This window comes from Gobius niger, assembly GCF_951799975.1.
Source record: "Gobius niger genome assembly, chromosome: 15".
NCBI classification, from domain to species: domain Eukaryota; kingdom Metazoa; phylum Chordata; class Actinopteri; order Gobiiformes; family Gobiidae; genus Gobius; species Gobius niger.
This window is the reverse complement of record NC_136866.1, coordinates 31,542,886-31,566,385: the sequence shown is the minus strand read 5'-3', so window position 1 is coordinate 31,566,385 and position 23,500 is coordinate 31,542,886. Positions and strand designations below refer to the sequence as shown.

At 48.8% G+C, this 23,500-nt stretch overlaps 1 protein-coding gene across 1 annotated transcript; it reads right to left on the bottom strand.

The window, feature by feature from the left end:
* Positions 1 to 710: 710 nt before the first annotated feature.
* Positions 711 to 20,035, bottom strand: zbtb25 (zinc finger and BTB domain containing 25; the record flags this gene model as incomplete). Its single annotated transcript, XM_079572397.1, has 4 exons — positions 711 to 1,071; positions 4,095 to 4,329; positions 18,683 to 19,013; positions 19,863 to 20,035. 4 exons carry the CDS (start codon positions 20,033 to 20,035, stop codon positions 773 to 775), a joined length of 1,038 nt encoding a protein of 345 aa, XP_079428523.1. The 3' UTR covers positions 711 to 772.
* Between the last annotated feature and the right edge of the window lie 3,465 nt (positions 20,036 to 23,500).

The following is a 23,500-nucleotide window of genomic DNA, read 5'->3' as shown; positions in this document are numbered from 1 at the left end:
GTGTCAGATTCACTTTAACCTGTGATGTCATCACCGCGAGACATTACATGACTTTATAAAGTGTTTAAGAAAAAATCAGCCTGATGCAAAAGTTTGTTTTATGATTTGTTGATCAATATGAGACAGAACTGTCTGTTAAAGGGACTATACGGAGTTCACATGATCCTCCATGTCCTCGTGTGTGAGCTCAGACCTGTCACTCAGACCTGTCACTCAGACCTGTCACTCAGACCTGTCACTCAGACCTGTCACTCAGACCTGTCACTCACAGCTGTTACTTCGGGTCTGAAGCGCCGTCACGAGCTTCATATAGAAGCTGCAGTTACACGTCTGACCTGAGGGGGCAGTAGTGAGTATAACATGACCTCTGGGGGCTTTAAAGGTGAATAAAGGGGAGTTTATTTGATTTGATCTGTGACTCAGAGTTCTGTTTCAACACGTTAAAGTATTTACTGTTTATGAACGAGTTTTCACGAACTTTGGGCAGATGTTAATTTATTCATTATTTAAATGGATTTGTTGCCGTAGTAACAGTGTGGGCGTGTGCAGATCCGGCCTCGGGCTCAACGAGTTCAGACAAAACTCCAAACAAACACCAAACATTCAGACAAGACTCAGCAGCACAGCCCTGACGACAGCGCCCCCTCCTGGTGGCGATGGCGACAGCGCCCCCTCCTGGTGGTGATGGCGACAGCGCCCCCTCCTGGTGGCGATGGCGACAGCGCCCCCTCCTGGTGGCGATGGCGACAGCGCCCCCTCCTGCCGCAGTACTTTACCCCGGCCCGTCGAGGGCGCTCTCCTGCGACGCCTCAGAGTCCAGCGAATACGAGCTGCCGTTGGAGGCCCCGCCCCCTGAGTCCAGTGCGTGGGCGGGGCCGGTGTCCGGGTGGGCGGGGCCGGTGTCCGGGTGGGCGGGGCCCCGGCCGTAGCGCCCGTGGAGGCGGGGTTTGCCCGTGTGCACGTACATGTGCTCCTGCAGCGCGCTCTTGTGGCTGAAGCGCAGACTGCACACGGCACACGCGATCTTCCTCTTCCTCATGGAGGGGGCGGGGCTAAGGCGCTCCTCTGCATCTGTGGGAGGAGCCAACAGGTGTCAGGGAGGAGCCAACGGGTGTCAGGGAGGAGCTAACGGGTGTCAGGGAGGAGCTAACGGGTATCAGGGAGGAGCTAACAGGTGTCAGGGAGGAGCCAACAGGTGTCAGGGAGGAGCTAACGGGTATCAGGGAGGAGCTAACAGGTGTCAGGGAGGAGCCAACAGGTGTCAGGGAGGAGCCAACAGGTGTCAGGGAGGAGCTAACGGGTGTCAGGGAGGAGCTAACGGGTGTCAGGGAGGAGCTAACAGGTGTCAGGGAGGAGCTAACGGGTGTCAGGGAGGAGCTAACGGGTGTCAGGGAGGAGCTAACGGGTGTCAGGGAGGAGCTAACGGGTGTCAGGGAGGAGCCAACAGGTGTCAGGGAGGAGCTAACGGGTGTCAGGGAGGAGCTAACGGGTGTCAGGGAGGAGCTAACAGGTGTCAGGGAGGAGCTAACGGGTGTCAGGGAGGAGCCAACAGGTGTCAGGGAGGAGCTAACGGGTGTCAGGGAGGAGCTAACGGGTGTCAGGGAGGAGCTAACGGGTGTCAGGGAGGAGCCAACAGGTGTCAGGGAGGAGCTAACGGGTGTCAGGGAGGAGCTAACGGGTGTCAGGGAGGAGCTAACGGGTGTCAGGGAGGAGCCAACAGGTGTCAGGGAGGAGCTAACGGGTGTCAGGGAGGAGCTAACGGGTGTCAGGGAGGAGCTAACAGGTGTCAGGGAGGAGCCAACGGGTGTCAGGGAGGAGCTAACAGGTGTCAGGGAGGAGCTAACAGTGTCAGGGAGGAGCTAACAGTGTCAGGGAGGAGCTAACGGGTGTCAGGGAGGAGCTAACAGGTGTCAGGGAGGAGCTAACAGGTGTCAGGGAGGAGCTAACAGGTGTCAGGGAGGAGCCAACAGGTGTCAGGGAGGAGCTAACAGGTGTCAGGAAGGAGCCAACAGGTATCAGGGAGGAGCCAACAGGTATCAGGGAGGAGCCAACAGGTGTCAGGGAGGAGCTAACAGGTGTCAGGGAGGAGCTAACAGGTGTCAGGGAGGAGCTAACGGGTGTCAGGGAGGAGCTAACAGGTGTCAGGGAGGAGCCAACAGTGTCAGGGAGGAGCTAACGGGTGTCAGGGAGGAGCTAACAGGTGTCAGGGAGGAGCTAACAGTGTCAGGGAGGAGCTAACAGTGTCAGGGAGGAGCTAACAGTGTCAGGGAGGAGCTAACAGGTGTCAGGGAGGAGCTAACAGGTGTCAGGGAGGAGCTAACAGGTGTCAGGGAGGAGCTAACAGGTGTCAGGGAGGAGCCAACAGGTGTCAGGGAGGAGCTAACGGGTGTCAGGGAGGAGCTAACGGGTGTCAGGGAGGAGCTAACAGGTGTCAGGGAGGAGCTAACGGGTGTCAGGGAGGAGCCACCAGGTGTCAGGGAGGAGCCAACAGGTGTCAGGGAGGAGCCAACAGGTGTCAGGGAGGAGCCAACAGGTGTCAGGGAGGAGCTAACAGGTGTCAGGGAGGAGCTAACGGGTGTCAGGTAGGAGCTAACGGGTGTCAGGGAGGAGCTAACGGGTGTCAGGGAGGAGCTAACGGGTGTCAGGGAGGAGCTAACGGGTGTCGGGGAGGAGCTAACAGGTGTCAGGGAGGAGCTAACGGGTGTCAGGGAGGAGCCAACAGGTGTCAGGGAGGAGCCAACAGGTGTCAGGGAGGAGCCAACAGGTGTCAGGGAGGAGCTAACGGGTGTCAGGGAGGAGCCAACAGGTGTCAGGGAGGAGCCAACAGGTGTCAGGGAGGAGCTAACGGGTGTCAGGGAGGAGCTAACGGGTGTCAGGGAGGAGCTAACGGGTGTCAGGGAGGAGCAAACAGGTGTCAGGGAGGAGCTAACGGGTGTCAGGGAGGAGCTAACGGGTGTCAGGGAGGAGCTAACAGGTGTCAGGGAGGAGCTAACAGTGTCAGGGAGGAGCCAACAGGTGTCAGGGAGGAGCTAACAGGTGTCAGGGAGGAGCTAACGGGTGTCAGGGAGGAGCTAACGGGTGTCAGGGAGGAGCTAACGGGTGTCAGGGAGGAGCTAACGGGTGTCAGGGAGGAGCTAACGGGTGTCAGGGAGGAGCTAACAGGTGTCAGGGAGGAGCCAACAGGTGTCAGGGAGGAGCAAACAGGTGTCAGGGAGGAGCTAACAGGTGTCAGGGAGGAGCTAACGGGTGTCAGGGAGGAGCTAACAGGTGTCAGGGAGGAGCTAACAGTGTCAGGGAGGAGCCAACAGGTGTCAGGGAGGAGCTAACAGGTGTCAGGGAGGAGCTAACGGGTGTCAGGGAGGAGCTAACGGGTGTCAGGGAGGAGCTAACAGGTGTCAGGGAGGAGCTTAACAGTGTCAGGGAGGAGCCAACAGGTGTCAGGGAGGAGCTAACAGGTGTCAGGGAGGAGCTAACGGGTGTCAGGGAGGAGCTAACGGGTGTGATATGATCAACACGTCCTGCTGATTAAAATGTATTTATACTTTATGTGATTATAATTGAAACGTTTACCGGCCGCGTTTCACTGTGTTTAAGTTTCATTATAACGGAGAATATGACACATGTATTAAACATGATTTAAATTCTTTATTTTACTTCAGTCATAAAAAGATCGTCTCGATATCAGCTCAGTATTGGCTTGTTTCGTTATCGGTGATAAAGAATCAGCTCCAGACTCTGCTGCAAACCTGAAATATAAAAGAGTTTCTGTTTAAACAGAAGCTGCTCTGTCTCTGAGGAACGACAGGAAGTTATTCTGACTGATCAATGTGAAAGCTCTTCACGCTCTTCACGCTCTTCGTGCTCTTGGCGCTCTTCTCGCTCTTCTCGCTCTTTACGCTCTTTACGCTCTTCTCGCTCTTCTCGCTCTTCTCGCTCTTCTCGCTCTTTACGCTCTTCTCGCTCTTCTCGCTCTTCTCGCTCTTCACGCTCTTCTCGCTCTTCACGCTCTTCTCGCTCTTCTCGCTCTCTACAGTTTTACTTCTCGTTCTGCGTGTGACACATGACTGACGGCTCCACGGACCAATCAGACTCACCGGGCGGGTGGCAGAGCCCCTCCTCCTCGCGGCTGCGGCGGAGCTGAGCTGCGAGCTGATTGGCTAAGGCCTGGCTCTGTCGTAGCGCCTCCTGCAGGCAGCCGGGGTCCAGCTCGTCCTCCTCCTGTTTGATCCTCACTGACGGCTCCAGGGGGCGCTCTTCCTCCGAGAGCAGCGGCCCCGAGGGGCCCTGGGACGGACAGCGCCCCCTGGAGACCGAGGAGGAGGCGCACACCTGCAACAACACACTGTATTAATATAAAGGAGAGAGCGCCCCCTCGTGGTCGTTTGTTGGTGTTGAGCAGACGTTTAGCAGACGTTTAGCAGACGTTTAGCAGACGTTTAGCTGACGTTTAGCAGACGTTTAGCTGACGTTTAGCAGACCTTTAGCTGACGTTTAGCAGACCTTTAGCAGACGTTTAGCTGACGTTTAGCTGACGTTTAGCTGACGTTTAGCTGACGTTTAGCTGACGTTTAGCTGACGTTTAGCTGACGTTTAGCAGACGTTTAGCTGACGTTTAGCTGACGTTTAGCTGACGTTTAGCTGACGTTTAGCTGACGTTTAGCAGACGTTTAGCAGACGTTTAGCAGACGTTTAGCAGACGTTTAGCAGACGTTTAGCAGATGTTTAGCTGACGTTTAGCTGACGTTTAGCAGACGTTTAGCTGACGTTTAGCTGACGTTTAGCTTACGTTTAGCTGACGTTTAGCTGACGTTTAGCTGACGTTTAGCAGACGTTTAGCTGACGTTTAGCAGACGTTTAGCTGACGTTTAGCTGACGTTTAGCTGACGTTTAGCTGACGTTTAGCTTACGTTTAGCTGACGTTTAGCTGACGTTTAGCTGACGTTTAGCTGACCTTTAGCTGACGTTTAGCAGACGTTTAGCTGACGTTTAGCAGACGTTTAGCTGACGTTTAGCAGACCTTTAGCTGACGTTTAGCAGACCTTTAGCAGACGTTTAGCTGACGTTTAGCTGACGTTTAGCTAACGTTTAGCTGACGTTTAGCAGACGTTTAGCTGACGTTTAGCTGACGTTTAGCTGACGTTTAGCTGACGTTTAGCAGACGTTTAGCTGACGTTTAGCAGACGTTTAGCTGACGTTTAGCAGACGTTTAGCAGACGTTTAGCTGACGTTTAGCTGACGTTTAGCAGACGTTTAGCTGACGTTTAGCTGACGTTTAGCTGACGTTTAGCTGACGTTTAGCTGACGTTTAGCTGACGTTTAGCTGACGTTTAGCAGACGTTTAGCTGACGTTTAGCTGACGTTTAGCTGACGTTTAGCTGACGTTTAGCTGACGTTTAGCTGACGTTTAGCTGACGTTTAGCAGACGTTTAGCAGACGTTTAGCTGACGTTTAGCAGACCTTTAGCTGACGTTTAGCTGACGTTTAGCTGACGTTTAGCTGACGTTTAGCTGACGTTTAGCAGACGTTTAGCTGACGTTTAGCTGACGTTTAGCAGACCTTTAGCTGACGTTTAGCTGACGTTTAGCTGACGTTTAGCAGACGTTTAGCAGACGTTTAGCTGACGTTTAGCTGACGTTTAGCTGACGTTTAGCTGACGTTTAGCAGACGTTTAGCTGACGTGTAGCTGACGTTTAGCTGACGTTTAGCTGACGTTTAGCTGACGTTTAGCTGACGTTTAGCTGACGTTTAGCAGACGTTTAGCTGACGTTTAGCTGACGTTTAGCTGACGTTTAGCTGACGTTTAGCTGACGTTTAGCTGACGTTTAGCAGACGTTTAGCAGACGTTTAGCAGACGTTTAGCTGACGTTTAGCTGATGTTTAGCAGACGTTTAGCTGACGTTTAGCTGATGTTTAGCAGATGTTTAGCTGATGTTTAGCTGACGTTTAGCTGACGTTTAGCTGACGTTTAGAAGACGTTTAGCAGACGTTTAGCAGACGTTTAGCTGACGTTTAGCTGATGTTTAGCAGACGTTTAGCTGATGTTTAGCAGACGTTTAGCTGATGTTTAGCAGACGTTTAGCAGACGTTTAGCTGATGTTTAGCAGACGTTTAGCAGACGTTTAGCAGACGTTTAGCAGACGTTTAGCAGACGTTTAGCAGATGTTTAGCTGACGTTTAGCAGATGTTTAGCTGACGTTTAGCTGACGTTTAGCAGACGTTTAGCAGACCTTTAGCTGACGTTTAGCTGACGTTTAGCAGACGTTTAGCAGACGTTTAGCTGACGTTTAGCAGACGTTTAGCTGACGTTTAGCTGACGTTTAGCTGACGTTTAGCTGACGTTTAGCTGACGTTTAGCAGACGTTTAGCTGACGTTTAGCTGACGTTTAGCTGACGTTTAGCTGACGTTTAGCTGACGTTTAGCTGACGTTTAGCAGACGTTTAGCAGACGTTTAGCAGACGTTTAGCTGACGTTTAGCTGACGTTTAGCAGACGTTTAGCTGACGTTTAGCAGACGTTTAGCAGACGTTTAGCTGACGTTTAGCTGACGTTTAGCTGACGTTTAGCTGACGTTTAGCTGACGTTTAGCTGACGTTTAGCTGACGTTTAGCAGACGTTTAGCTGACGTTTAGCAGACGTTTAGCAGACGTTTAGCTGACGTTTAGCTGACGTTTAGCTGACGTTTAGCAGACGTTTAGCTGACGTTTAGCTGACGTTTAGCTGACGTTTAGCTGACGTTTAGCAGACGTTTAGCTGACGTTTAGCTGACGTTTAGCTGACGTTTAGCAGACGTTTAGCTGACGTTTAGCTGACGTTTAGCTGACGTTTAGCTGATGTTTAGCTGACGTTTAGCAGACGTTTAGCAGACGTTTAGCAGACGTTTAGCAGATGTTTAGCTGACGTTTAGCTGAAGTTTAGCTGATGTTTAGCTGATGTTTAGCAGACGTTTAGCAGACGTTTAGCTGACCTTTAGCTGATGTTTAGCTGATGTTTAGCAGACGTTTAGCTGACGTTTAGCTGACGTTTAGCAGACGTTTAGCTGACGTTTAGCTGACGTTTAGTAGACCTTTAGCTGATGTTTAGCTGATGTTTAGCAGACGTTTAGCTGACGTTTAGCTGACGTTTAGCAGACGTTTAGCAGACTTTAGCTGACGTTTAGCAGACTTTAGCTGACGTTTAGCAGACGTTTAGCAGACGTTTAGCTGACGTTTAGCTGACGTTTAGCAGACGTTTAGCTGACGTTTAGCTGACGTTTAGCAGACGTTTAGCAGACGTTTAGCTGACGTTTAGCTGACGTTTAGCTGACGTTTAGCTGACGTTTAGCAGACGTTTAGCTGACGTTTAGCAGACGTTTAGCTGACGTTTAGCTGACGTTTAGCTGACGTTTAGCAGACGTTTAGCTGACGTTTAGCTGACGTTTAGCTGACGTTTAGCAGACGTTTAGCTGACGTTTAGCTGACGTTTAGCTGACGTTTAGCTGACGTTTAGCTGACGTTTAGCAGACGTTTAGCTGACGTTTAGCTGACGTTTAGCTGACGTTTAGCAGACGTTTAGCTGATGTTTAGCAGACGTTTAGCTGACGTTTAGCTGACGTTTAGCTGACGTTTAGCAGACGTTTAGCTGACGTTTAGCTGACGTTTAGCAGACGTTTAGCTGACGTTTAGCTGACGTTTAGCTGACGTTTAGCAGACGTTTACCTGACGTTTAGCTGACGTTTAGCTGACGTTTAGCTGACGTTTAGCTGACGTTTAGCTGACGTTTAGCTGACGTTTCGCAGACGTTTAGCAGACGTTTAGCAGACGTTTAGCAGACGTTTAGCAGACGTTTAGCTGACGTTTAGCTGACGTTTAGCTGACGTTTAGCTGACGTTTAGCAGACGTTTAGTAGACCTTTAGCTGACGTTTAGCTGACGTTTAGCTGACGTTTAGCTGATGTTTAGCTGATGTTTAGCTGACGTTTAGCTGACGTTTAGCTGACGTTCAGCTGACGTTTAGCTGATGTTTAGCTGACGTTTAGCAGATGTTTAGCAGACGTTTAGCTGACGTTTAGTAGACCTTTAGCTGATGTTTAGCTGATGTTTAGCAGACGTTTAGCTGACGTTTAGCTGACGTTTAGCTGACGTTTAGCAGACGTTTAGCTGATGTTTAGCTGACCTTTAGCAGACGTTTAGCAGATTTTTAGCAGATGTTTAGCAGACGTTTAGCTGACGTTTAGCTGACGTTTAGCTGACGTTTAGCTGACGTTTAGCTGACGTTTAGCTGACGTTTAGCTGACGTTTAGCTGACGTTTAGCTGACGTTTAGCTGACGTTTAGCTGATGTTTAGCAGACGTTTAGCTGACGTTTAGCAGACGTTTAGCTGACGTTTAGCTGACGTTTAGCTGACGTTTAGCTGATGTTTAGCAGACGTTTAGCTGACGTTTAGCTGACGTTTAGCTGACGTTTAGCAGACGTTTAGCTGATGTTTAGCTGACCTTTAGCAGACGTTTAGCAGATTTTTAGCAGATGTTTAGCAGACGTTTAGCTGACGTTTAGCTGACGCTTAGCTGACGTTTAGCTGACCTTTAGCAGACGTTTAGCAGATTTTTAGCAGATGTTTAGCAGACGTTTAGCTGACGTTTAGCTGACGTTTAGCAGACGTTTAGCTGATGTTTAGCAGACGTTTAGCTGACGCTTAGCTGACGTTTAGCTGACGTTTAGCAGACGTTTACCTGACGTTTACCTGACGTTTAGCTGACGTTTAGCTGACGTTTAGCAGACGTTTAGCAGACGTTTACCTGACGTTTACCTGACGTTTAGCTGACGTTTACCTGACGTTTAGCTGACGTTTAGCAGATGTTTAGCAGACGTTTAGCTGACGTTTAGCTGACGTTTAGCTGACGTTTAGCAGACGTTTAGCTGACGTTTAGCTGACGTTTAGCTGACGTTTAGCTGACGTTTAGCAGACGTTTAGCTGATGTTTAGCAGACGTTTAGCTGACGTTTAGCTGACGTTTAGCAGACGTTTAGCTGATGTTTAGCAGACGTTTAGCTGACGTTTAGCTGACGTTTAGCTGATGTTTAGCTGACGTTTAGCAGACGTTTAGCTGATGTTTAGCTGACGTTTAGCAGACTTTAGCTGACGTTTAGCTGATGTTCAGCAGACGTTTAGCTGACGTTTAGCTGACGTTTAGCTGACGTTTAGCAGACGTTTACCTGACGTTTACCTGACGTTTAGCTGACGTTTAGCTGATGTTTAGCAGACGTTTAGCTGATGTTTAGCAGACATTTAGCTGACGTTTAGCTGACGTTTAGCAGACGTTTAGCTGACGTTTAGCTGACGTTTAGCTGACGTTTAGCAGACGTTTAGCAGACGTTTAGCTGACGTTTAGCTGACGTTTAGCAGACGTTTAGCTGACGTTTAGCTGACGTTTAGCTGACGTTTAGCACACGTTTAGCTGACGTTTAGCAGACGTTTAGCAGACGTTTAGCAGACGTTTAGCTGACGTTTAGCAGACGTTTAGCTGACGTTTAGCTGACGTTTAGCTGACGTTTAGCTGACGTTTAGCTGACGTTTAGCTGACGTTTAGCAGACGTTTAGCAGACGTTTAGCAGACGTTTAGCTGACGTTTAGCTGACGTTTAGCTGACGTTTAGCTGAAGTTTAGCTGACGTTTAGCAGACGTTTAGCAGACGTTTAGCAAACGTTTAGCAGATGTTTAGCTGACGTTTAGCAGACGTTTAGCTGACGTTTAGCTGACGTTTAGCTGACGTTTAGCAGACGTTTAGCAGACGTTTAGCAAACGTTTAGCAGACGTTTAGCAGACATTTAGCTGACGTTTAGCTGACGTTTAGCTGACGTTTAGCTGACGTTTAGCTGACGTTTAGCAGACGTTTAGCAGACGTTTAGCTGACGTTTAGCAGACGTTTAGCTGACGTTTCGCAGACGTTTAGGGACGTTTAGCTGAAGTTTAGCTGACGTTTAGCAGACGTTTAGCAGACGTTTAGCAGACGTTTAGCAGACGTTTAGCTGACGTTTAGCTGAAGTTTAGCTGACGTTTAGCTGACGTTTAGCTGACGTTTAGCTGACGTTTAGCTGACGTTTAGCTGACGTTTAGCAGACGTTTAGCTGACGTTTAGCTGACGTTTAGCTGAAGTTTAGCTGACGTTTAGCTGACGTTTAGCTGACGTTTAGCTGACGTTTAGCAGACGTTTAGCAGACGTTTAGCTGACGTTTAGCTGACGTTTAGCAGACGTTTAGCTGACGTTTAGCTGACGTTTAGCTGACGTTTAGCTGACGTTTAGCTGACGTTTAGCTGACGTTTAGCTGACGTTTAGCTGACGTTTAGCAGACGTTTAGCTGACGTTTAGCAGACGTTTAGCTGACGTTTAGCAGACGTTTAGCTGATGTTTAGCAGACGTTTAGCTGACGTTTAGCTGACGTTTAGCTGACGTTTAGCTGACGTTTAGCAGACTTTAGCTGACGTTTAGCTGATGTTTAGCAGACGTTTAGCTGACGTTTAGCTGACGTTTAGCTGACGTTTAGCTGACGTTTAGCAGACGTTTACCTGACGTTTACCTGACGTTTAGCTGACGTTTAGCTGATGTTTAGCAGACGTTTAGCTGATGTTTAGCAGACGTTTAGCTGACGTTTAGCTGACGTTTAGCAGACGTTTAGCTGACGTTTAGCTGACGTTTAGCTGACGTTTAGCAGACGTTTAGCAGACGTTTAGCTGACGTTTAGCTGACGTTTAGCAGACGTTTAGCTGACGTTTAGCTGACGTTTAGCTGACGTTTAGCTGACGTTTAGCTGACGTTTAGCTGACGTTTAGCTGACGTTTAGCTGACGTTTAGCTGACGTTTAGCAGACGTTTAGCAGACGTTTAGCAGACGTTTAGCAGACGTTTAGCTGACGTTTAGCAGACGTTTAGCTGACGTTTAGCTGACGTTTAGCTGACGTTTAGCAGACGTTTAGCAGACGTTTAGCAAACGTTTAGCAGACGTTTAGCAGACATTTAGCTGACGTTTAGCAGACATTTAGCTGACGTTTAGCTGATGTTTAGCAGACGTTTAGCTGACGTTTAGCAGACGTTTAGCTGACGTTTCGCAGACGTTTAGGGACGTTTAGCTGAAGTTTAGCTGACGTTTAGCAGACGTTTAGCAGACGTTTAGCAGACGTTTAGCTGACGTTTAGCTGACGTTTAGCTGAAGTTTAGCTGACGTTTAGCTGACGTTTAGCTGACGTTTAGCTGACGTTTAGCTGACGTTTAGCTGAAGTTTAGCAGACGTTTAGCTGACGTTTAGCTGAAGTTTAGCTGACGTTTAGCTGACGTTTAGCTGACGTTTAGCTGACGTTTAGCTGACGTTTAGCTGACGTTTAGCTGACGTTTAGCTGACGTTAAGCAGACGTTTAGCAGACGTTTAGCTGACGTTTAGCAGACGTTTAGCAGACGTTTAGCTGACGTTTCGCAGACGTTTAGGGACGTTTAGCTGAAGTTTAGCAGACGTTTAGCTGATGTTTAGCTGAAGTTTAGCTGACGTTTAGCTGACGTTTAGCTGACGTTTAGCTGACGTTTAGCTGACGTTTAGCTGAAGTTTAGCAGACGTTTAGCTGACGTTTAGCTGACGTTTAGCTGACGTTTAGCTGACGTTTAGCTGACGTTTAGCTGACGTTTAGCTGACGTTTAGCTGACGTTTAGCTGACGTTTAGCTGACGTTTAGCAGACGTTTAGCAGACGTTTAGCAGACGTTTAGCTGACGTTTAGCAGACGTTTAGCAGACGTTTAGCAGACGTTTAGCAGACGTTTAGCTGACGTTTAGCTGACGTTTAGCTGACGTTTAGCTGACGTTTAGCTGACGTTTAGCAGACGTTTAGCAGACGTTTAGCTGACGTTTAGCTGACGTTTAGCTGACGTTTAGCTGACGTTTAGCTGACGTTTAGCAGACGTTTAGCAGACGTTTAGCTGACGTTTAGCTGACGTTTAGCTGACGTTTAGCTGACGTTTAGCTGACGTTTAGCTGACGTTTAGCTGACGTTTAGCTGACGTTTAGCTGACGTTTAGCAGACGTTTAGCTGACGTTTAGCTGACGTTTAGCTGACGTTTAGCTGACGTTTAGCTGACGTTTAGCAGACGTTTAGCTGACGTTTAGCTGTCGTTTAGCTGACGTTTAGCTGACGTTTAGCTGACGTTTAGCTGACGTGTAGCTGACGTTTAGCTGACGTTTAGCTGATGTTTAGCTGACGTTTAGCTGACGTTTAGCTGACGTTTAGCTGACGTTCAGCTGACGTTTAGCTGATGTTTAGCTGACGTTTAGCAGATGTTTAGCAGACGTTTAGCTGACGTTTAGTAGACCTTTAGCTGATGTTTAGCTGATGTTTAGCTGACGTTTAGCTGACGTTTAGCAGACGTTTAGCAGACGTTTAGCTGACGTTTAGCTGACGTTTAGCAGACGTTTAGCTGACGTTTAGCTGACGTTTAGCTGACGTTTAGCACACGTTTAGCTGACGTTTAGCAGACGTTTAGCAGACGTTTAGCAGACGTTTAGCTGACGTTTAGCAGACGTTTAGCTGACGTTTAGCTGACGTTTAGCTGACGTTTAGCTGACGTTTAGCTGACGTTTAGCTGACGTTTAGCAGACGTTTAGCAGACGTTTAGCAGACGTTTAGCTGACGTTTAGCTGACGTTTAGCTGACGTTTAGCTGAAGTTTAGCTGACGTTTAGCAGACGTTTAGCAGACGTTTAGCAAACGTTTAGCAGATGTTTAGCTGACGTTTAGCTGACGTTTAGCTGACGTTTAGCAGACGTTTAGCAGACGTTTAGCTGACGTTTAGCTGACGTTTAGCAGACGTTTAGCTGACGTTTAGCTGACGTTTAGCTGACGTTTAGCTGACGTTTAGCTGACGTTTAGCTGACGTTTAGCTGACGTTTAGCTGACGTTTAGCAGACGTTTAGCAGACGTTTAGCAGACGTTTAGCAGACGTTTAGCAGACGTTTAGCTGACGTTTAGCAGACGTTTAGCTGACGTTTAGCTGACGTTTAGCTGACGTTTAGCAGACGTTTAGCAGACGTTTAGCAAACGTTTAGCAGACGTTTAGCAGACATTTAGCTGACGTTTAGCAGACATTTAGCTGACGTTTAGCTGATGTTTAGCAGACGTTTAGCTGACGTTTAGCAGACGTTTAGCTGACGTTTCGCAGACGTTTAGGGACGTTTAGCTGAAGTTTAGCTGACGTTTAGCAGACGTTTAGCAGACGTTTAGCAGACGTTTAGCTGACGTTTAGCTGACGTTTAGCTGAAGTTTAGCTGACGTTTAGCTGACGTTTAGCTGACGTTTAGCTGACGTTTAGCTGACGTTTAGCTGAAGTTTAGCAGACGTTTAGCTGACGTTTAGCTGAAGTTTAGCTGACGTTTAGCTGACGTTTAGCTGACGTTTAGCTGACGTTTAGCTGACGTTTAGCTGACGTTTAGCTGACGTTTAGCTGACGTTAAGCAGACGTTTAGCAGACGTTTAGCTGACGTTTAGCAGACGTTTAGCAGACGTTTAGCTGACGTTTCGCAGACGTTTAGGGACGTTTAGCTGAAGTTTAGCAGACGTTTAGCTGATGTTTAGCTGAAGTTTAGCTGACGTTTAGCTGACGTTTAGCTGACGTTTAGCTGACGTTTAGCTGACGTTTAGCTGAAGTTTAGCAGACGTTTAGCTGACGTTTAGCTGACGTTTAGCTGACGTTTAGCTGACGTTTAGCTGACGTTTAGCTGACGTTTAGCTGACGTTTAGCTGACGTTTAGCTGACGTTTAGCTGACGTTTAGCAGACGTTTAGCAGACGTTTAGCAGACGTTTAGCTGACGTTTAGCAGACGTTTAGCAGACGTTTAGCAGACGTTTAGCAGACGTTTAGCTGACGTTTAGCTGACGTTTAGCTGACGTTTAGCTGACGTTTAGCTGACGTTTAGCAGACGTTTAGCAGACGTTTAGCTGACGTTTAGCTGACGTTTAGCTGACGTTTAGCTGACGTTTAGCTGACGTTTAGCAGACGTTTAGCAGACGTTTAGCTGACGTTTAGCTGACGTTTAGCTGACGTTTAGCTGACGTTTAGCTGACGTTTAGCTGACGTTTAGCTGACGTTTAGCTGACGTTTAGCTGACGTTTAGCAGACGTTTAGCTGACGTTTAGCTGACGTTTAGCTGACGTTTAGCTGACGTTTAGCTGACGTTTAGCAGACGTTTAGCTGACGTTTAGCTGTCGTTTAGCTGACGTTTAGCTGACGTTTAGCTGACGTTTAGCTGACGTGTAGCTGACGTTTAGCTGACGTTTAGCTGATGTTTAGCTGACGTTTAGCTGACGTTTAGCTGACGTTTAGCTGACGTTCAGCTGACGTTTAGCTGATGTTTAGCTGACGTTTAGCAGATGTTTAGCAGACGTTTAGCTGACGTTTAGTAGACCTTTAGCTGATGTTTAGCTGATGTTTAGCAGACGTTTAGCTGACGTTTAGCTGACGTTTAGCTGATGTTTAGCAGACGTTTAGCTGACGTTTAGCAGACGTTTAGCAGACGTTTAGCTGACGTTTAGCTGACGTTTAGCTGACGTTTAGCTGACGTTTAGCAGACGTTTAGCTGATGTTTAGCAGACGTTTAGCTGACGTTTAGCTGACGTTTAGCTGACGTTTAGCAGACTTTAGCTGACGTTTAGCTGATGTTTAGCAGACGTTTAGCTGACGTTTAGCTGACGTTTAGCTGACGTTTAGCAGACGTTTAGCAGACTTTAGCTGACGTTTAGCTGATGTTTAGCAGACGTTTAGCTGACGTTTAGCTGACGTTTAGCTGACGTTTAGCAGACTTTAGCTGACGTTTAGCAGATGTTTAGCAGACGTTTAGCAGACGTTTAGCTGACGTTTACCTGACGTTTAGCTGACGTTTAGGAGACGTTTAGCAGACGTTTAGCAGACGTTTAGCTGATGTTTAGCTGACGTTTAGGAGACGTTTAGCAGACGTTTAGCAGATGTTTAGCTGATGTTTAGCAGACGTTTAGGAGACGTTTAGCAGACGTTTAGCTGACGTTTAGGAGACGTTTAGCAGACGTTTAGCAGACGTTTAGCTGACGTTTAGCTGACGTTTAGCTGACGTTTAGCTGACCTTTAGCTGACGTTTAGCAGACGTTTAGCTGACGTTTAGCTGACGTTTAGCTGACGTTTAGCAGACGTTTAGCTGACGTTTAGCAGACGTTTAGCTGACGTTTAGCAGACGTTTAGCTGACGTTTAGCAGACGTTTAGCAGACGTTTAGCAGACGTTTAGCAGACGTTTAGCAGACGTTTAGCTGACGTTTAGCTGACGTTTAGCTGACGTTTAGCAGACGTTTAGCTGACGTTTAGCTGACGTTTAGCAGACGTTTAGCAGACGTTTAGCAGACGTTTAGCTGACGTTTAGCTGACGTTTAGCTGACGTTTAGCAGACGTTTAGCAGACGTTTAGCAGACGTTTAGCTGACGTTTAGCTGACGTTTAGCAGACGTTTAGCTGACGTTTAGCTGACGTTTAGCTGACGTTTAGCTGACGTTTAGCAGACGTTTAGCTGACGTTTAGCTGACGTTTAGCAGACGTTTAGCAGACGTTTAGCTGACGTTTAGCTGACGTTTAGCAGACGTTTAGCAGACGTTTAGCTGACGTTTAGCTGACGTTTAGCAGACGTTTAGCAGACGTTTAGCTGACGTTTAGCTGACGTTTAGCTGACGTTTAGCTGACGTTTAGCTGACGTTTAGCAGACGTTTAGCTGACGTTTAGCAGACGTTTAGCTGACGTTTAGCTGACGTTTAGCTGACGTTTAGCAGACGTTTAGCTGACGTTTAGCTGACGTTTAGCTGACGTTTAGCTGACGTTTAGCAGACGTTTAGCTGACGTTTAGCTGACGTTTAGCTGACGTTTAGCAGACGTTTAGCTGACGTTTAGCTGACGTTTAGCTGACGTTTAGCAGACGTTTAGCTGACGTTTAGCTGACGTTTAGCAGACGTTTAGCAGACGTTTAGCTGACGTTTAGCTGACGTTTAGCAGACGTTTAGCAGACGTTTAGCTGACGTTTAGCTGACGTTTAGCAGACGTTTAGCAGACGTTTAGCTGACGTTTAGCTGACGTTTAGCTGACGTTTAGCTGACGTTTAGCTGACGTTTAGCAGACGTTTAGCTGACGTTTAGCAGACGTTTAGCTGACGTTTAGCTGACGTTTAGCTGACGTTTAGCAGACGTTTAGCTGACGTTTAGCTGACGTTTAGCTGACGTTTAGCTGACGTTTAGCAGACGTTTAGCTGACGTTTAGCTGACGTTTAGCTGACGTTTAGCAGACGTTTAGCTGACGTTTAGCTGACGTTTAGCTGACGTTTAGCAGACGTTTAGCTGACGTTTAGCAGACGTTTAGCTGACGTTTAGCTGACGTTTAGCTGACGTTTAGCTGACGTTTAGCTGACGTTTAGCTGACGTTTAGCAGACGTTTAGCTGACGTTTAGCAGACGTTTAGCTGACGTTTAGCAGACGTTTAGCTGACGTTTAGCAGACGTTTAGCTGACGTTTAGCTGACGTTTAGCTGACGTTTAGCTGACGTTTAGCTGACGTTTAGCTGACGTTTAGCAGACGTTTAGCTGACGTTTAGCAGACGTTTAGCAGACGTTTAGCAGACGTTTAGCAGACGTTTAGCTGACGTTTAGCTGACGTTTAGCTGACGTTTAGCAGATGTTTAGCTGATGTTTAGCAGATGTTTAGCTGACGTTTAGCTGACGTTTAGCTGACGTTTAGCTGACGTTTAGCTGACGTTTAGCAGACGTTTAGCTGACGTTTAGCAGACGTTTAGCTGACGTTTAGCAGACGTTTAGCTGACGTTTAGCAGACGTTTAGCTGACGTTTAGCAGACGTTTAGCTGACGTTTAGCAGACGTTTAGCAGACGTTTAGCTGACGTTTAGCAGACGTTTAGCAGACGTTTAGCTGACGTTTAGCTGACGTTTAGCAGACGTTTAGCAGACGTTTAGCTGACGTTTAGCTGACGTTTAGCAGACGTTTAGCTGATGTTTAGCTGATGTTTAGCTGACGTTTAGCTGACGTTTAGCTGACGTTTAGCAGACGTTTAGCTGACGTTTAGCAGACGTTTAGCTGACGTTTAGCTGACGTTTAGCTGACGTTTAGCTGACGTTTAGCAGACGTTTAGCTGACGTTTAGCAGACGTTTAGCTGATGTTTAGCAGATGTTTAGCTGACGTTTAGCTGACGTTTAGCTGACGTTTAGCTGACGTTTAGCTGACGTTTAGCAGACGTTTAGCTGACGTTTAGCTGACGTTTAGCTGACGTTTAGCAGACGTTTAGCTGACGTTTAGCAGACGTTTAGCTGACGTTTAGCAGACGTTTAGCAGACGTTTAGCTGACGTTTAGCTGACGTTTAGCTGACGTTTAGCTGACGTTTAGCAGACGTTTAGCTGATGTTTAGCTGATGTTTAGCAGATGTTTAGCTGATGTTTAGCAGATGTTTAGCTGACGTTTAGCTGACGTTTAGCTGACGTTTAGCTGATGTTTAGCAGATGTTTAGCAGACGTTTAGCTGATGTTTCGGTGATGTTTAGCAGATGTTTAGCAGATGTTTAGCAGACGTTTAGCTGACGTTTAGCTGACGTTTAGCAGACGTTTAGCAGACGTTTAGCTGACGTTTAGCAGACGTTTAGCAGACGTTTAGCTGACGTTTAGCTGACGTTTAGCAGACGTTTAGCAGACGTTTAGCTGACGTTTAGCTGACGTTTAGCAGACGTTTAGCTGATGTTTAGCTGATGTTTAGCTGACGTTTAGCTGACGTTTAGCTGACGTTTAGCAGACGTTTAGCTGACGTTTAGCAGACGTTTAGCTGACGTTTAGCTGACGTTTAGCTGACGTTTAGCAGACGTTTAGCTGACGTTTAGCAGACGTTTAGCTGACGTTTAGCAGACGTTTAGCTGACGTTTAGCAGACGTTTAGCAGACGTTTAGCTGACGTTTAGCTGACGTTTAGCTGACGTTTAGCTGACGTTTAGCTGACGTTTAGCTGACGTTTAGCAGACGTTTAGCTGACGTTTAGCAGACGTTTAGCTGACGTTTAGCTGATGTTTAGCAGATGTTTAGCAGATGTTTAGCAGATGTTTAGCAGACGTTTAGCTGACGTTTAGCTGACGTTTAGCAGACGTTTAGCAGATGTTTAGCTGACGTTTAGCAGACGTTTAGGTGATGTTTAGCAGATGTTTAGCAGACGTTTAGCAGACGTTTAGCAGACGTTTAGCAGACGTTTAGCTGAAGTTTAGCTGAAGTTTAGCTGACGTTTAGCTGACGTTTAGCAGACGTTTAGCTGACGTTTAGCAGACGTTTAGCTGATGTTTAGCAGATGTTTAGCAGACGTTTAGCAGACGTTTAGCTGATGTTTAGCAGATGTTTAGCAGACGTTTAGCAGACGTTTAGCTGAAGTTTAGCTGAAGTTTAGCTGAAGTTTAGCTGAAGTTTAGCAGACGTTTAGCAGACGTTTCGGTGATGTTTAGCTGACGTTTAGCAGACGTTTAGCTGATGTTTAGCAGATGTTTAGCAGACGTTTAGCAGACGTTTAGCAGACGTTTAGCAGACGTTTAGCTGAAGTTTAGCTGAAGTTTAGCAGACGTTTAGCTTATGTTTAGCTTATGTTTAGCAGACGTTTAGCTGACGTTTAGCAGACGTTTCGGTGCGTTACCTCCTTGCTCCCCGCGCTGATCTGGGAGGAGATCTGGATGCCGTACAGGTTGCTCTGCCGCAGGTCCTCTGCCGCCGAGGCGCTGGTGCCGGGGTCGTCGGGGTGTTTGGGGAGGGCGGGGTCGTCGCCGGGGTCGTCGGAGTGGCGCGGGGTCAGTTTGGGGTCGTCTTGGCGACGCGTGGTCAGGTGGTAGGCGTGGAGGAAGCGGATGCCCTCCTGCAGGCGGGCGTGGTCCACCGGCTGCTTGGGGCTCATGCCGGTGTACATGACGTGCAGCAGGTACGAGAAGACGTCCGGCTGGATGTCGGACGGCTGGATCTTTATGCACTCGCTGAGCAGGGGAGAGACACTCTGCAAACGTCACAGGGCTAATCTACAGGGCTAACATGGAGCTCATCAGAGAGACACTCTGCAAACATCACAGGGCTAATCTACAGGGCTAACATGGAGCTCATCTCCAAGGGGAAGGTGGGAAACAATAAAAGAACCACAAGGAAACACAGCTGTGCCGGGAGGTTCACACATCTGGTGGATTCTGGATTTTTTAACCATTTCACAAAGACCATGAATGAAACTGTGATGTCAGTGATGTTGTGAAGTCGTTAATTGTGGGAAAAAAACGTGTGAACTTCACGTGTGAAATCACCATCACAAAGTAAAACACCTACATGAGCCTGTAGGAAAGGTCCTATTGCCGTGTGTTTCCTTCAGCATCAGTGAAGCTCTGAGTCTTTGTGGAGGTTCTGTTTATGTGAAGGTGAAGCGGCTCATTCTTCTTAAAGCCTCCAGTTCCTGGAGGTTCCTGGTCTGTCTTCATGAACTGTTTGAGATCTCCCACAGGGGCTCCAGGACACTGAGGTCACACTGAGATGGACCTATCAGGACCTTCACTTCATTCTGCTGGAGCATCAGAGAAACATCTCCAGGTTTCCCAGTATGAGGCACTTTCAGTCCTCAGCTTTAGGGACTGGGGAGAGGGAACTTTAGGGGTTTGATTTTGTTTTGGTGACTTGGAATGAGTTAAATAAACGGCTTCACAAAACCTCTGACCATGAGTGAAGAACAAGTGTTTGTGTTTTCATCCACCAGGGGGAGCGAAGTTCTCGGCACAACTGGGCGAATAAACGTCTTCTGTTCAGGACGCTTCTTTTTGAACAGTCTCTGAAGACGAGGCTCGTACCTGGACTGGTGGATGAAGATCATCTTGAAGTAGTTGGAGAAGGCGGCGAGGACGGCGCGGTGAGCCTTGAAGAACACGTTACCGATGGCGACGGTGCAGTCACAGAGGAACCCGAACTCTCTCTGAACGTTGAGCTGCTGCAGCAGGAGGAGACTGTGAGCCTGGACCTCCATCGTCTCCTGGACCTCCTGTTAGAGAGAAACACATGAGGACTGTGAGCCTGGACCTCCATCGTCTCCTGGACCTCCTGTTAGAGAGAAACACATGAGGACTGTGAGCCTGGACCTCCATCGTCTCCTGGACCTCCTGTTAGAGAGAAACACATGAGGACTGTGAGCCTGGACCTCCATCGTCTCCTGGACCTCCTGTTAGAGAGAAACACATGAGGACTGTGGGCCTGGACCTCCATCGTCTCCTGGACCTCCTGTTAGAGAGAAACACATGAGGACTGTGAGCCTGGACCTCCATCGTCTCCTGGACCTCCTGTTAGAGAGAAACACATGAGGACTGAGAGCCTGAACCTCCATCGTCTCCTGGACCTCCTGTTAGAGAGAAACACATGAGGACTGAGAGCCTGGACCTCCATCGTCTCCTGGACCTCCTGTTAGAGAAACACATGAGGACTGAGAGCCTGGACCTCCATCGTCTCCTGGACCTCCTGTTAGAGAAACACATGAGGACTGAGAGCCTGGACCTCCATCGTCTCCTGGACCTCCTGTTAGAGAGAAACACATGAGGACTGTGGGCCTGGACCTCCATCGTCTCCTGGACCTCCTGTTAGAGAGAAACACATGAGGACTGTGAGCCTGGACCTCCATCGTCTCCTGGACCTCCTGTTAGAGAAACACATGAGGACTGTGAGCCTGGACCTCCATCGTCTCCTGGACCTCCTGTCAGAGAGAAACACATGAGGACTGAGAGCCTGGACCTCCATCGTCTCCTGGACCTCCTGTCAGAGAGAAACACATGAGGACTGTGAGCCTGGACCTCCATCGTCTCCTTGACCTCCTGTTAGAGAAACACATGAGGACTGTGGGCCTGGACCTCCATCGTCTCCTGGACCTCCTGTTAGAGAAACACATGAGGACTGTGAGCCTGGACCTCCATCGTCTCCTGGACCTCCTGTTAGAGAGAAACACATGAGGACTGTGGGCCTGGACCTCCATCGTCTCCTGGACCTCCTGTTAGAGAAACACATGAGGACTGTGAGCCTGGACCTCCATCGTCTCCTGGACCTCCTGTTAGAGAGAAACACATGAGGACTGAGAGCCTGGACCTCCATCGTCTCCTGGACCTCCTGTTAGAGAGAAACACATGAGGACTGAGAGCCTGGACCTCCATCGTCTCCTGGACCTCCTGTTAGAGAGAAACACATGAGGACTGAGAGCCTGGACCTCCATCGTCTCCTGGACCTCCTGTTAGAGAGAAACACATGAGGACTGTGAGCCTGGACCTCCATCGTCTCCTGGACCTCCTGTTAGAGAAACACATGAGGACTGTGGGCCTGGACCTCCATCGTCTCCTGGACCTCCTGTTAGAGAAACACATGAGGACTGAGAGCCTGGACCTCCATCGTCTCCTGGACCTCCTGTTAGAGAAACACATGAGGACTGTGAGCCTGGACCTCCATCGTCTCCTGGACCTCCTGTTAGAGAGAAACACATGAGGACTGAGAGCCTGGACCTCCATCGTCTCCTGGACCTCCTGTCAGAGAAACACATGAGGACTGTGAGCCTGGACCTCCATCGTCTCCTGGACCTCCTGTTAGAGAGAAACACATGAGGACTGTGAGCCTGGACCTCCATCGTCTCCTGGACCTCCTGTTAGAGAGAAACACATGAGGACTGAGAGCCTGGACCTCCATCGTCTCCTGGACCTCCTGTCAGAGAAACACATGAGGACTGTGAGCCTGGACCTCCATCGTCTCCTGGACCTCCTGTTAGAGAAACACATGAGGACTGTGAGCCTGGACCTCCATCGTCTCCTGGACCTCCTGTTAGAGAAACACATGAGGACTGAGAGCCTGGACCTCCATCGTCTCCTGGACCTCCTGTCAGAGAGAAACACATGAGGACTGTGAGCCTGGACCTCCATCGTCTCCTGGACCTCCTGTTAGAGAGAAACACATGAGGACTGAGAGCCTGGACCTCCATCGTCTCCTGGACCTCCTGTCAGAGAGAAACACATGAGGACTGAGAGCCTGGACCTCCATCGTCTCCTGGACCTCCTGTTAGAGAGAAACACATGAGGACTGAGAGCCTGGACCTCCATCGTCTCCTGGACCTCCTGTTAGAGAGAAACACATGAGGACTGTGAGCCTGGACCTCCATCGTCTCCTGGACCTCCTGTCAGAGAAACACATGAGGACTGTGGGCCTGGACCTCCATCGTCTCCTGGACCTCCTGTTAGAGAGAAACACATGAGGACTGTGAGCCTGGACCTCCATCGTCTCCTGGACCTCCTGTTAGAGAGAAACACATGAGGACTGTGAGCCTGGACCTCCATCGTCTCCTGGACCTCCTGTTAGAGAGAAACACATGAGGACTGTGAGCCTGGACCTCCATCGTCTCCTGGACCTCCTGTCAGAGAGAAACACATGAGGACTGTGAGCCTGGACCTCCATCGTCTCCTGGACCTCCTGTTAGAGAGAAACACATGAGGACTGTGAGCCTGGACCTCCATCGTCTCCTGGACCTCCTGTCAGAGAGAAACACATGAGGACTGTGAGCCTGGACCTCCATCGTCTCCTGGACCTCCTGTCAGAGAGAAACACATGAGGACTGTGAGCCTGGACCTCCATCGTCTCCTGGACCTCCTGTCAGAGAGAAACACATGAGGACTGAGAGCCTGGACCTCCATCGTCTCCTGGACCTCCTGTCAGAGAGAAACACATGAGGACTGTGAGCCTGGACCTCCATCGTCTCCTGGACCTCCTGTTAGAGAGAAACACATGAGGACTGTGAGCCTGGACCTCCATCGTCTCCTGGACCTCCTGTTAGAGAAACACATGAGGACTGTGAGCCTGGACCTCCATCGTCTCCTGGACCTCCTGTTAGAGAGAAACACATGAGGACTGAGAGCCTGGACCTCCATCGTCTCCTGGACCTCCTGTTAGAGAGAAACACATCAGGACTGTGAGCCTGGACCTCCATCGTCTCCTGGACCTCCTGTTAGAGAAACACATGAGGACTGTGGGCCTGGACCTCCATCGTCTCCTGGACCTCCTGTCAGAGAGAAACACATGAGGACTGAGAGCCTGGACCTCCATCGTCTCCTGGACCTCCTGTTAGAGAGAAACACATGAGGACTGTGAGCCTGGACCTCCATCGTCTCCTGGACCTCCTGTTAGAGAGAAACACATGAGGACTGTGAGCCTGGACCTCCATCGTCTCCTGGACCTCCTGTTAGAGAGAAACACATGAGGACTGTGAGCCTGGACCTCCATCGTCTCCTGGACCTCCTGTTAGAGAGAAACACATGAGGACTGTGAGCCTGGACCTCCATCGTCTCCTGGACCTCCTGTTAGAGAGAAACACATGAGGACTGTGAGCCTGGACCTCCATCGTCTCCTGGACCTCCTGTTAGAGAAACACATGAGGACTGTGAGCCTGGACCTCCATCGTCTCCTGGACCTCCTG